Source organism: Drosophila erecta, unplaced genomic scaffold, assembly GCF_003286155.1.
Source record: "Drosophila erecta strain 14021-0224.00,06,07 unplaced genomic scaffold, DereRS2 tig00000000-arrow-pilon, whole genome shotgun sequence".
NCBI classification, from domain to species: Eukaryota; Metazoa; Arthropoda; class Insecta; order Diptera; family Drosophilidae; genus Drosophila; species Drosophila erecta.
The window spans coordinates 19,428,474-19,441,784 of NW_020825194.1; the positions used below are offsets into that span (position 1 = coordinate 19,428,474).

The window sequence follows — 13,311 nt, forward strand, 5'->3', positions numbered from 1 at the left end:
CCCCAACATTTTTCCCTGTTCTTCCCCGATTTTTCCCTTTCCACCAACTAACCTGTGCGCCGTTTTTGTCGACTAAGGTTTTAGGGGGCGGCAGGGAGTGGCTGGGCCGACGAGGCAGAATTAAATTAATTAGAAATCTGATAAGACTTCCACTCGAATTGCGCCTTAGTTAATTTGCTTTTTTTCGCTAAGCCTCGATTTGTTCTTGGCCATGGGACCATTTTTCCAGTTTTTTTTCCGGTTGCTAACATGTAAAAAGTATTTCGTATAATTTGTTAAGTTTTTGTATTTTAATTTAATGTTTGGGCTTGCAAAAGAATAAACCCACTTTGCAAATTTGTTTATAGCCAGTAACTTTAGTATTTAATTTGAGAAATTATTAACTGAAGGTCTTACGATGTACAGTTCTAAATGTATATTATTTCTCTTTAATTTCAATCTTTTAAAAATCGTATGTTTTATGATTCACTTGACAGCAACTTACATTTTAAAGTATGGTTGTGTTCATTTTTTGGTGTTCATTTTATAGGAATTCACTCTTATAGTTACTTTAATTTCAATTTTTAAAGGCATATTTAAAGACATTGTCCAATACCGTCAGGGGCTGAACCTCCTGCGACTTTGTTTAAATTTCCGAAACTCTCGCCACTCATCAGGCGAACCTCCTGCGACTCTGGATGCAATTTGCCGCATTTACCTGCTGATATCTACTTTTTGACTTTTCGGCTTCTTGTTATTCTTTTTTTTCCGCCACTGCGACGGCTGCCAACTGCCGGTGGGCCCATAAAAAACTGCCAAATGCACTGGCCCATCTACCTAAATGGCAGAGGATTGGGCTCCGGATTGTGAGGGCAGAGGTCGCAGGACAGCGTGTGTCCTGGCCATGTCCGCTGGCCTGTCTCGCAGCATCCTGCATCCTGAATTTTCAACGGAAGGCCAAATTAGCAGCGCTGCCTCCTCTGCAAGGCGCGCGTTTTGTTTACGAGGCCCGGCACTTAACATTGCACTTTTTATGGCCTCGTAAAAAAATTGCACACATTTCTCGCCGATTTGAAGGTTGGGTGGAATAATTTTCGGAGAACAGCACCGACCTTGAAGGCGGCGGCAAAAAGTTAATGATCACCATCGCCTCTGGAACGACTTTTTAATGTTTCTCATGTGTTGCTCAGACGCTCACATAAAAAACGGTTCCCTAAAAAGACCAAACGACCAGAAGACAATGCATAAGTCAAGGATAACTCTAACGATTGTTATTTGCGATTCCGCCGAGTTCGAATTCGTGCCGCCTGAGAATTTACAACGATTTCCCACCGAAATCCGCCGAGAAATATCGTGTCCCGCGCCACATTTCTCATCCTCCTGCGCCGGCACGAAAATCTTGTCATGATCTCTTCGAGGACACGGAGCCACACGATCGGATGCCCAGCTGGAGCCGCAGAGTTCTCACATGTTGGCCCAAAGGGTCAGCCAGGTCAGCTGGAAGTTGGCAGTCGCAGTCGTGGTCGTGTCTTCTTTTTTCGGATTTTTTAAGACCAAATGCAGTGTCAACGTTAAAGAAGTGGTTCGACGCATCGGAGAAATATGAATATTTCCCGAAATCAAAGGAAATATAAGTTACGGGTCATTTACAAATTAACCATGAACAAAAATATTAAATATAAACTTGTAATAACAGTTACATTCCATAACCAGCGTTTTAAACTAATAAATTCCACGCTATACAAAGTAAAAATTAATTATATTCTCCCGTTCAAATTAGAGCTTATAAGGATAATCCCCTATTTCATTCCAACGATATAGAAGTAATACTACTTTCATACCTTATGAACTCACACCATTTATCAAGCCTTGAATCCATAAATATATTCTCCTGAACCAATTATCACTTCTGGCAGAGCCATGAATAGTATTGGTTATTTATTTTCCCGCCGGCCACTTAATTAAAGTCTTTGGGAAAACATCGAACAATAAATTAGGGGGCCTAATAAATCAGTGAAATGTGACAGAAATTTGATAAAAACAAAAATTTTGGTTTAACTGATAATGCCGGAGAGGGTAAAACAAAAAGCAACGAGGGGATAAATAAATAAAGTCGGAAAGCGAAGAAATACAGCGTTTTAATAAAGACTCATAAATTCCACTGGCGACGACAACAAAAGCGACAAAACGACTTTGGACTTGCAAGATGAGCGCTAAAAATAAATAAATAAAACTATTAATCAGGGCCAGCACGAAGAGGAAGAGCGAATAAGGATGGAAGTGAGTCTGAGTTTTTCCACACAGTAACAAAATAATCACCTAGTAGTTACGCCCTTTTTTGATGCTATTGTGAGAAGAAATCTTATTTCCGTTCAATTACCACAGCTTAAATAATTATATTACCTTAAACAAATTTTAATCGAGTGGCAATTTAATAATTCTATAAAATTTTTAGCTTATTAAATCAGAATATACAATTTTTTTTAGTGCATGGGGGAAAATGAACAGCGTCAGCGAAGAGGTCGTAAATAATTTTTAAAACAACTCTTTTTGCCAAGAAAGAGAGAAGGCAGCGGAACCTTGCGCGGTTTTTCAGCTGCTGCCAAGAAGAAAAGCCAAGAGTTTTGCCTCTGGAAAACGCCAAGTGCAGCGCAACAGGAAAAGCCATGGAAAACAGCAACAAAAACGATAGAGAGAGAGCAAGCAAGCGAGCTGGCGAAAAAGGGGCGGTCGACTTAAGGGTGTGAGAGAGGAGCGCAAAGAGACGGCCATAAGAAATGCCACTTTGCGAATATTGTGTGCCAACGATAAACACTTCAGAGCGGCCATTAAAATCACAGTGAGAGAGCGAGAGCGCAATCGCTCACAGAGAGGGAGAGCGCGTGCAGTGAAAATCGGAATGAACGCGAGAGCGAAAGAGCCGAATGAATAATGGCGGTTGCCGCAAGACAAATAACCCAGCCCCGTTCTCTCTCGCTTGCAGCTGCTGTCTCGCTCTGGCGCGGCGCGTTTATATGCTCGCCTGTTTTGACTTATGGGAAATAAATCAGCAGCCGTTGAGTAGGTGCCATGTATGTGTTTGCGGGCTTGTGTGCGTGTTTGTGGAGGGGAAGTACTCTCTCTCTCTCGTTTCTCGCTCTTTGTCGCTTGAGGAATTAATAAATATTATTTTTGAACAACAATTCACAAGTAAATTAGCGCGGTAAAGGTAAAGTAATGCGGTTTTTTATCCAAGTTTTTGAATTCACTTGGCTTTTTCAACGGTGTAGCAATAACTCAATACTTTCGGGTCATAAACCATTTCCTTTGTTTGCCAAGTGTCTAGAAATACACATAAAAAGTATTAAGCACGTCTTTAGCTGCGCGATTTATGTGCGAATCGTATTTCTTGGCCGTTTGTTCTCACTTTTTTTTGAGTAGTCAACCTCCTTCGTTTTAAATATAATAAATTAATTTTATTTTCTACACACGCGACGCGGCGGCTAATTCTTCTTCTTCGTTATCTTCATCTTTTCCTATGCTTTTGCGCATGTTCCGCAAAATAAAACGATGGAAATTACTCAGCTGCAATAGTCGCATGTTTTACGAGGGCTGCACAATTTATGGTCATCAAATTGCCAAAGAGAGAGAGTTTGAAAGAGACTTTCATACAATAAAAGTAAACTATACTTTATTAACTAACTGAAATTACAATGAAAACACTCATTAGGAGGTAAACAAACAAATGGGCAACCAATCAATAAAATGAAGAATTCGCCAAAAAAAACTCGAGTGCTCATCGATTTATTTAAGTGCGGGAAAACGACTCGAGCAGCGAAAAGAGAAAGAGAGTGGCCATAAAGCACTCGAACTCACATTCCATCATTATCGGGTTGTGGAATTCAAATTCGTATATGGGTCATTCCACTGGGAATAGGCTGCGAAGAGAAGGAGTGCCAAGGAGAAAGAGCTAGAGAGAGCACAAGAGTCAATTATATAATCGGCAATTGAAATTCCGTTTCTGGCCTGTGTTGTTGTTTAAATTACAGCCGACACCTCATCAAAACGAGTGTTTTTCCACCCACGCGTTGCCGCATGCAATGCATTTTAATTCGAAATCCAGAGGATGAGCCGCTGAACTCGATTTTTGTAGCCCAGTGTTAAGGCAGCGATCCCGTAAGCTTGTCTTTTGAGCCAAAAGCTTTGCCTTTTGCCCTTTTCAGGTACCCCGGATGTCCGACAGATGGCTCGCCGTTCTTAACCCTCTAAATACCTTTGCCAAGGCACTTAGAAAAAAATCGCGCCTTCTCTACACTCATTAAATAAAAACCTTCAAACAGATCTTGTAGCACAGCAAATATCCAAAATGGTTATGCCCGAAAAAGTGAAAGTTTTTAAATAATAAATGTCTTGCAAATAACGAACCGAGTTTTTTAATAATAAAGGGTTAATTCGTTCACCGCCTTATCTTCCCAGAAACCCAAAAATTGTATAAGTGTGTATGTATGTTTGTTGCGACGGCCAAGCCTTAGAAGCTCATTTTGGTTTTTTTGGGTTTCCAGCACGCACAAGAGCGTCATCATCAGCAGCTCGAAATGAGGGGGGGTTGCGGGGAAAGCGGGGCTCAACATGCGTACCACCAATCCAATAAGAAAAATCGCATATATCCGCCGACGCTGGGAGTTTATTTATGAGTTCGCTGAGGTGGAAACACATATAGCATTGGCAATGAGTTAGCTTATTGTTTTTAAAGATTTAGGAACTGTCACAAATCGCAGACAATTAATAAAAATCTTTAAAAGTGTATGTTTTATGTTTTACAAAGTACATTCATTTCTCGCATAAAATGTGTTTATACTATTATTTCTTTATAAGTAAATGCTAAAAAATTTTATTATATGTAAAATTCTAATATTAATTATATACCATATTTATGAGATAGGGAACTCACTAGTTCCTAAAAAGATCTGCTCTTGGTGGGAAATACTACAAAAATAAGCATAGGCCGCACCTATCTTGGGGTTTCACCTATTTGGCTTCGATTCGAAGTCACCTTAAGGCACAAAAAGCGGTATGACAATTATGATTAATAAAATATGGTAGATTATAGACTTGAGACTCATTGGGAAATGTCAAGCGCCCGAAATGGATGCAGAGAGAAGAAGGTAACCGACTATTAACTATTAACTCGGCAATTTTCGCAAGTGTACAAGTTGGTGGGTGTAACCCTGCGAATGTGTGTGTGCATTTGAAGGCACAGTGATAAATGTGCAAAGCAAAAGGGAAAGAAAAAATAGAAATTGGGTGAATAAATAGCACAGATTCCGTTGAGCAAGCAGAAAAAAAGGAACTCGAGGAGAAAGCCGGCGCAAGGCAAGTGGAAACAAACAAAATTTTCGCCGTCGGCGAATGCGAAAAGGACAAATGGCCAAAAGCGCGAGAGCAGAGCATAGAAGGCCCAGAAACCCGGAGAGCAATAAAACCAACAAGCTCCGAGCAAAAAGCCATTTATCAACTGCAAAAGGAATTCGGTGCGGAAGGCCGAAAACCCAGTTTTTGTCCTGGAAAAAGCCGTGGAAATGGAAATGCGGGAAAACACACGGTCAAGATGCGAGTGAAATTAAATGGACTTTTCAGACTTAGGCTTTTGGTACATTGAGCTATAATGTCTTATTAATCAAAAGACGATATGGGATAGTGATCAACATCCAATTTCTTGAGTCTACGCTGCTTTCTGAGCACAACATTTATTGGCCTTTTTTAAATATTTAAAACGAATTTTAAACAAAGAAAGAAAATCTATTTTTGAGTTAACTTTATAATGGGTGATAAAAAAATGTTTATATACGTCGCTAAAAGACGAGCTTAAGGGGTGATTTCTATACCAAATTCTAGGGCAACTTTTAAATTCCATCACAAGTTAAGGCATCTCTTCAAAGTAATAAAATCAGCATTCCTATACGAGTCGTACGAATTCGACGCAAAGGTTGACCGATTTTGAAACCACCCTAGCCGCACGCAATGGAAATAAAAAAATATCTGGCTGAGGCCAGCGACATAAATAAATAATATTTCTTATTTTTTTGCCTGTTTCTGTCGCTTTGTGTATCCTAATGTGTTTGGGTGTCGGGCGGCGGGCGGCGAAACAAGGATAACATGACTGATTATGTAAGCAAAAGGAAACGCAGTGAGCCCAAACAAAAGCGTACAGGCAAGCACATTTGGGTCCTGTATCTCCTGGTATTTTCCGGCCTTTTTTTTGGTTGTTTGCCACAGCAGGTTGAACGCCAGTGGCAATACGCACACACCCACTTATTGTGCTGTGCGTGTTTTTGAGAAAGTGGCACAATTTTTACTTTACGAACGCCTAATGTAATAAAGCCCGCCTCCCAAAAGCTGGATCCCTGGATTGCCCCACAAATGGATGGCCTGCGTTTAGCATTCGCTGCGATAAAACCGAAGGAGCAGCATCAGAGCCATAGAAAATCTGAGGTTGGTTGTCGGATGTTGGCCATGTGTGCGACTAAAGGTGGCCCAAAGCGGGGTCAATGGCCATAAATCAAACCGAAAATTATACGCATTCATCTGCTGAGCTGGCAAAAGAACGAGAAAAATATCTGCCACATTGCCTGCGGCGAGGGTGGAGCTGAGAATGCTCGCATTTCCCATTTTTGGGGGAGTTTTCCGAATGGCGGAAAATATGGGTAACTGTGCGAAAGCTAATGGCCACCAAAAATCGATAAAAGGAGAACAGCCACTTGGTTTTATTTCTGTTCACCTGACGAACGAGTGTTTTAATTGCGCGCGAATCGAGTGGCAAACGAATGGCATTCAAATATTAATTCCGTTGTTAATGGCAGAAATTTGTATTCAAATTTGGCGATTAATCATTAATCTAAAGAGATTAAATTAGCATTTGTAGGCGGGCTTTATTAGCCAGCAACAAAATGCGAGTTCGCTACTATAGACTTAGCCGCATTCATATTTTAATTGTATTGCTTACAAATAAATAACAGTATAAATACTTAAAATTGATTTTCTATTGGGTATCATTTTTATTGACATTTACTTTCAAATCTTGTTTTATTTTTTTGTATATTTTGAAATGTCACTGTAGAGTATCTGAAACCTCTCATATAGGAATACATCTTGACTATAACCAGTAATTACTGTCGAAAAAAATACACTACTTAAAAGTCAAGGAAAGAGCAAGGTAAACAAAGTTAAAATAACCGGTGCCAGATAAAATGTACATGTAGGTATACAAAGATATATACACAAGTATAATAAGTGTTAATAATAATACGTTTAGAATGCGGCATTTTCAAAGGACGATTGAAGAGAGGGAAAAGGAAAGCTGATTATTTATTTGTGTTTGTATGTCGAGTTGCGGCATTTGACCCTCAGAGATGGATTCTGTTCAACGAGGTAGGTGTTAAACAAGTTTTAAAAAAATGCCTTTGAAAATACTTTTTCAGGGAGCTGTCAACAGAAAATCGTCTACCATTTGTACCTATTTGGCTAATGTACGAAAATGATCGAACGACACAGGTTAATCCCGGTAGAAGTAGGAATATATCTGGCGACTTCACAGTATCTCCATCTCCGAGATACGTTGATGGCCGGTGGCCGTGGAGCAGTTCAAAGTGAGCTGCCCGCCAATTAACTAATTTGCCAAGTCTCTCTCTGAGGGGCAATTAAGAGGACACGACCAACGACCAGATAGGGAAGTGCACTCACACTGGCCCACCAAACGTGTACATGTACATGAACGTAAGTATATATACCCACGTGAGGCACTTGCAGATAATTCAACTTGTTGCAGTTGGAATTTGTCCCCATCTCAGAGTTTACTCGCCCCGCTCACCTGGCAATGTCAGAAGTCAGGCGAACTGATAATTGCAATAGAACGAAGTGGATCGAAATACCGGAAATGACAAAGGGAGAACTTTCAGATTGTCATGAGGCAAGTACTCGTAGTTGGTGTGGGATAGTTGCATAGTGGGATAAGCAAAGTATTTCCAACCTGCCGAATTACGTTCACCAAATGGAACAGTTCGTAGGCGGCTTGGGGGCCAGAATTTTCCAATTGCTTCGTTTCATGTTTATCCGCGAAGTGGCGCCAAAGTTTATCAACAATTCAACAAATTAAGATACTTTATTGCACATTATTATGTTATTATTCTGAATTGCGTGCCATTTGGCTTCGTTTCGGTTTGTGGAGGGGGAGGTAAAGAGGGCGCCGACGCGTCGATCTTGTCGAGACATTAAGACATTTGCTCCATTCATGTTCCCCCGGTTATAAATAGACCCCTCCCGATTGATAATGAAGCCTACTCCAAAGTGTGTGCAAACATCTGGCCAACAAAACGATCAAAGCCGCACACATCGGGCAATTTACATATCTCGTGTACATATCTTGTATATGTGCTTAGTTACTGGGAATGAAAATGTATTTTTTCTATCTTTATAACAATCTACAATATAATTGATATAATCTGGGAGCTTGTATGGCAATCTTAATGAAAGTAGTTGGGGGATCTACAAAAATGACTGGTTATTATATGAAGATAATTTATTTTAAATTGTAATTGATTATAAAACATAAAATTATGAGAAAGAAAATCTATACAATATTATACAAGTCTCTTAATATAAAGTAGCAGGCTTGTAAGAATAATAATTTATCCAATGCAATAAACTACTAAAATATATCCAACAACGTTACCTCGCTTTATAAACGTAAACATCTTATCGCCCATCCCCTGCAACATCTGCCTTGAACTGGTCTAATGGATTATATCCTTAAAAGGCTGACAACAACCGTTCCAGAAACTCCTCCCTCCGAAACTCAGACAGAAACATTATCCAGACAAAGAAGCATTATTGTAATCGATTGGACTTTATTCTATTAGCGTCGGCATAATATACATTTGGCCGCTCAAAAAACAGCCACAAATTTTCCCTATATGACAAAAAATAAGCTGGCAAAATGTGTAGAGGGCGGGGAGAGTGGAAAACCGCATTCGTAGGAATACATTTCCCGCCATAGACTTTATTAATTTTCTAATGGATTTTACGTTTTCTGCAGTTGAAGATTTCAACATTTCAGATAAATATTTATGCGTGGGGTTGGGTTGGCTGGGAGGTTGGTAGGTTGGTATGTCGGTAGGTTGGGTAGCTATGCGGATATAGATACGTACTTGGAACCGTACTTGTTGTTGTCACTGTCGGCGACAGGACTCTCCGTGTCCCTGTGTCCCTGTTTTTTTATGGACAGGAATTGATTACGATTGGCAAATGGCACTCGGTGGAAGGACGTTTTGTTTATGTTTGTGCTGGTAATTTATGCTATTGTATAAATTGCCCATAAACATATAGGAAACTGCAGAGTTTGCTGGTTGGCTGTCTGTCAAGTGTTTGGTTAACATAACTAAAAACAGGAATTAACTGCCTTTCGAGTGCCTAAACGGGCAAAGTAAATTAAATGTGTGTTTAATTGGCTGTGCGGGGGAGGTGCCACTGTACAAAGCTGTACTACACTGTACTGCACTGTGTGACTACTGCACTACAGTGCCACTTGGTCTTTCGTGCCCCGGGGCGATTCTTGTCAAGTGCAGCCTGCTGAAAAACTGCTAACAAAATGATACGCTTTGTAAAATTCGCAGTCAGGCATCACCATTTTTCTCGCTGATTTTCTTTGCGTGCCAAGTGATACTTTCGCCCGATTTTCCTCATTGGGCGGTGGGTGGCTTTAATTGCACACCAAGAGCAAGGAAAATGTGTCTCTGTGTGTGGAGTGTTTTTGGTAGTTACACTGGTAGGTAGTGTAGGCTTTCAGTATGTGTGCTTGTGCTTTGGCCCGAGTTGACAAACTGAATAATTGGCAATTATTTTGGGCAAATTTTACGAGCTGATAATTTCACATATTATACGTACAGAGTTGCATAACTTATTGGGCCAACACCTATGTGTGTATGTATTTTTGGAGGCATGCACATGCTGAACTATGACAGACACTGAGATACAGATAGGTAACATATGTATGTACATTGGGATTCTAGGGGTATAGTTGGAGGATAGGCACACAACACAGAACTTACTAGATTTATTGGAATTTGAAAGTATCGCTTTACCTCTCGAACTCTGGCAGGAGACGCTTCCTTTTGACTGACACGAAATGAAGACAAACGGGATGATCAGGATGATGGTGATGTGATGATGTTGCAACACCAACAACAGCAACAACAACCAAACGCAAAAAATCAACGCAAAATTCAAAGAAGCTCGTTTCAATGGATCCGGAGTTTTGGAGAATTTTGGAAAAATGCTGGACATTTTGGAGTGGACGGGTTTCGGTTCGGTTTGGTTTGTATTGTATGTTTTGTTTTGTGTATATATGTATATATGTTGCTTTCGAAAAACATGTTTTTGTCTTGGATCTCGGGAATTGGCAATCTCAAAATCAAAAGAGAGATGTTCCACAAAACAGAAAAATGGCTTTGCAACGCATATCGAATGAGTGAATAAAAAATGTGAAAATTCAAAATGGGATTCCTCACAAAAAATTTAAATTAAATCATAGGCAAAACTATAGGCTAAGGGGTTACAAAAAATATAACAAAACTTTGACTTACCTAGCCAGTCTGGTAGAAGTGAGCCCGCAAGAGATTCTGAGTATCTCTTACCTGGAAAAAATAGAGAGAAAAGGTTTATAAAGGCGAAGGAACGTCATTATGCCTCACAAGTTAGTAAATTAATTTAAGCAGGGTTAATAGATTACAAATAATAAGTAGACATAAGGAATATACAAATATTAAACAAGGCTTACTTAAATAAATATTAATGTACATTGAACACATTAAATCTTAAATGAAATTTGCAAAGTAAATTATAATCAAATTATGTATTTACATTAGTAGGGCTTAATAATAAAGAGAAATATTGGTATAAAAAGGAAATCATTTGCATTGGAATATAATGTTATAAAGCAATTATATAATAATTAGTGCACATAGATAGGAAAACAACGACATGGCAAACAGATGGGCTTGCATGTTACGGTTGAAAACTTCCACTTTGGTTGTAAAATGTAAAAAATCATAATGTTTAAATTGCCGCGCCGTTTGGGAAACTATAAAAGCCACATGACTCGCCAAACAGAGAGTTTTTCATAAATTAGAGGCTGCCGGAGGAATTTCGTTTATGCGCATGTAAATAACCCCAGGTAAATCATAATTCTAAGCTCAGCCCGGGGACTGCTGTCCCATCTCGCAGCGCTCTCTAATGCTAATCTAATAACTTTAGCCGTCTCAAGAATTTATTTGCCTCAACAGCAGCGCACAAAATTATGCACGGAGGGCAGACCCTAATCCTCCGGCCGGAGGTATCCGTGTTCCCGGCGGAAGACGTTGGAGCGCGTCAGGTGTGCGCATTAAAAAGGAGACCTCCTCCAGCCCCGGCTGCCTAGTAAATTCCGTACAAAGTTTTAAATAATCGAAAACGACAAGACGCACTTGGCGAAAAGTTGAGGCATGTAAAATTTGCATAAATAACAACTAAATGCAACTTGGCGCTGGGCAAAATGTTGCCAAATGATGAATTGAGCAGTAGACGGAGAAGGCGAACCAGGAGGGTAATTTTAAGCCAGCCAAAGATACGGGAAATGCTAAAATCTCTTAATAACCAGGTTGTTCTTAAACTTTTTACGATGAGTCATAAAGCTGGGGAATAAAATTAAATGACGCTGCTGCCAGCATTATAAACATTTAGTAGAATGTTTTTTATGCCTGAAACCTATTATAATGCAGTGAAAGAGATCTAAACTAGAGAACATAGCTGATGCTAAGATATATTTCGTGATACGATCAAGTCTCTTAATTTTATTAGTAGGCAGTAGTTGCTTGTAAAAGTGATTTGCTGAATGTGCCACATTCAGTGGAGCTCAACAAAGCATCAGTTTGGTTGCAATGGCACCCATTTAAAAATATGTTCTCTGCCACGGTGACAATCCACCTTCCTTGTAGCTGGCTGGCATTTTGATTTTTGACTTTCAATGGATTTTTCATGAACTCCGTCGGCATCCCACAAGCCCCCAACAGTCCACCCCCCTCCCTTCTGCACACCCCTCGAAAGTTGGCAACTGCGGCCAACTCAATCGCCGCGTCTCTGTTGGCGTCAAAAATGGGCGTAGCTCAGAAAAAATGAGAAATAAAATCAGCGAGGGGAGGAATCAGGCCGAGGGAATTTTGTATTTTCGCTCTGTCTGCCGCGCTGTTGTATGCAAATAAATCAGCGGCGCCCCATCATATGTCTCTGGATCGAAGGGCAGGAAGGGGGATCGGCCTGCTGCAGTGCGCAAAAACATATCTCACACTATTTGTCATGCTTTTAGATACTTTTATTTTAAAATAAATTGCAAACTCTTTTGCGACAGTCGCCTGTGCCCGTTGCCCGCGCCCTCCGCTATATTTTATAATGAAAATCCGCGACATGTGCATGGTGAATGGAATGGAATGCAGTGGAAATGCAGCAGCACAATTTTCACATTCGACTAAATTTATCGCGCCAGCAGTTCGGGATTTTCCGAATTGGTATAAATGCGCAGCAGCCAATAAATAAGTTAAATTAATGGCCGAGTGTTGACTAATTTTTTGTCGCCACTTCCCCGTTGTTGTGCACATCCTTTGTCGTTGCTCTGCTCTGCTCTATTGACGGTTAATAAAATTAGCCAAATTTACGTCTCTTTACCCATTCGGCCATTAACAATGACCATCCCCAAAACCGAAAGCCCAAAGCCCGGAGCCCAGTGGCCGCAACCCAATCTCATCCCATCTCGAACCCTTCCGATTGCATCCCTCAGATGGGCGGCGCAATCTGTTACTGGATGTGCCGCCAAGCGTGAGAGAGTAAAGTCCCTTTGCCCGGATTTATTATTTTTACAAGATAAATGCAACATTTTACATTGAAATTTACGGGCGTGCGCCGAAAAAAGCCCCAACAAAAACAATGCCAAAGGCAAAAACAAACAGTGGCAAAGTCAAAAGTTGCGGAACAGTGGGCATATTTGTGGTTAACATTTTTTGAAACTATAGTAGTACTAATGAACGATTTCCAACTATTGTAAATAAAACAATAATAATTTCAGGAAATTAGGATAATTTATGGTATTTTGTTTAATTACAAGACTGCATGTTTATTTTTTTTTTCTAAAAATCCTAAGCTGACCCACTGATTTTTTAACCACTGTCCGCTGAGAATAAATTTCACGTGCCAACAAGGGACAGGAGTTGAGGCAACAACAACGGCAGCCATGGCCAGCGGCCTTTTGGCCATTTTCGATAAAGCACATTT

General features: G+C 40.1%; 1 protein-coding gene across 3 annotated transcripts in view; it reads right to left on the reverse strand.

Moving 5' to 3' along the window:
• The window catches only part of LOC6552475 (homeotic protein ultrabithorax), a 76,970-nt gene that overhangs the window by 42,455 nt on the left and 21,204 nt on the right, over positions 1–13,311 (reverse strand). For all 3 annotated transcript variants that reach the window (XM_001979797.3, XM_015154273.2, XM_015154272.2), the window contains one exon: positions 10,596–10,646. In XM_001979797.3, the coding sequence (XP_001979833.1) occupies positions 10,596–10,646 (51 nt within the window). The remainder of the gene's footprint in view (positions 1–10,595; positions 10,647–13,311) is intronic.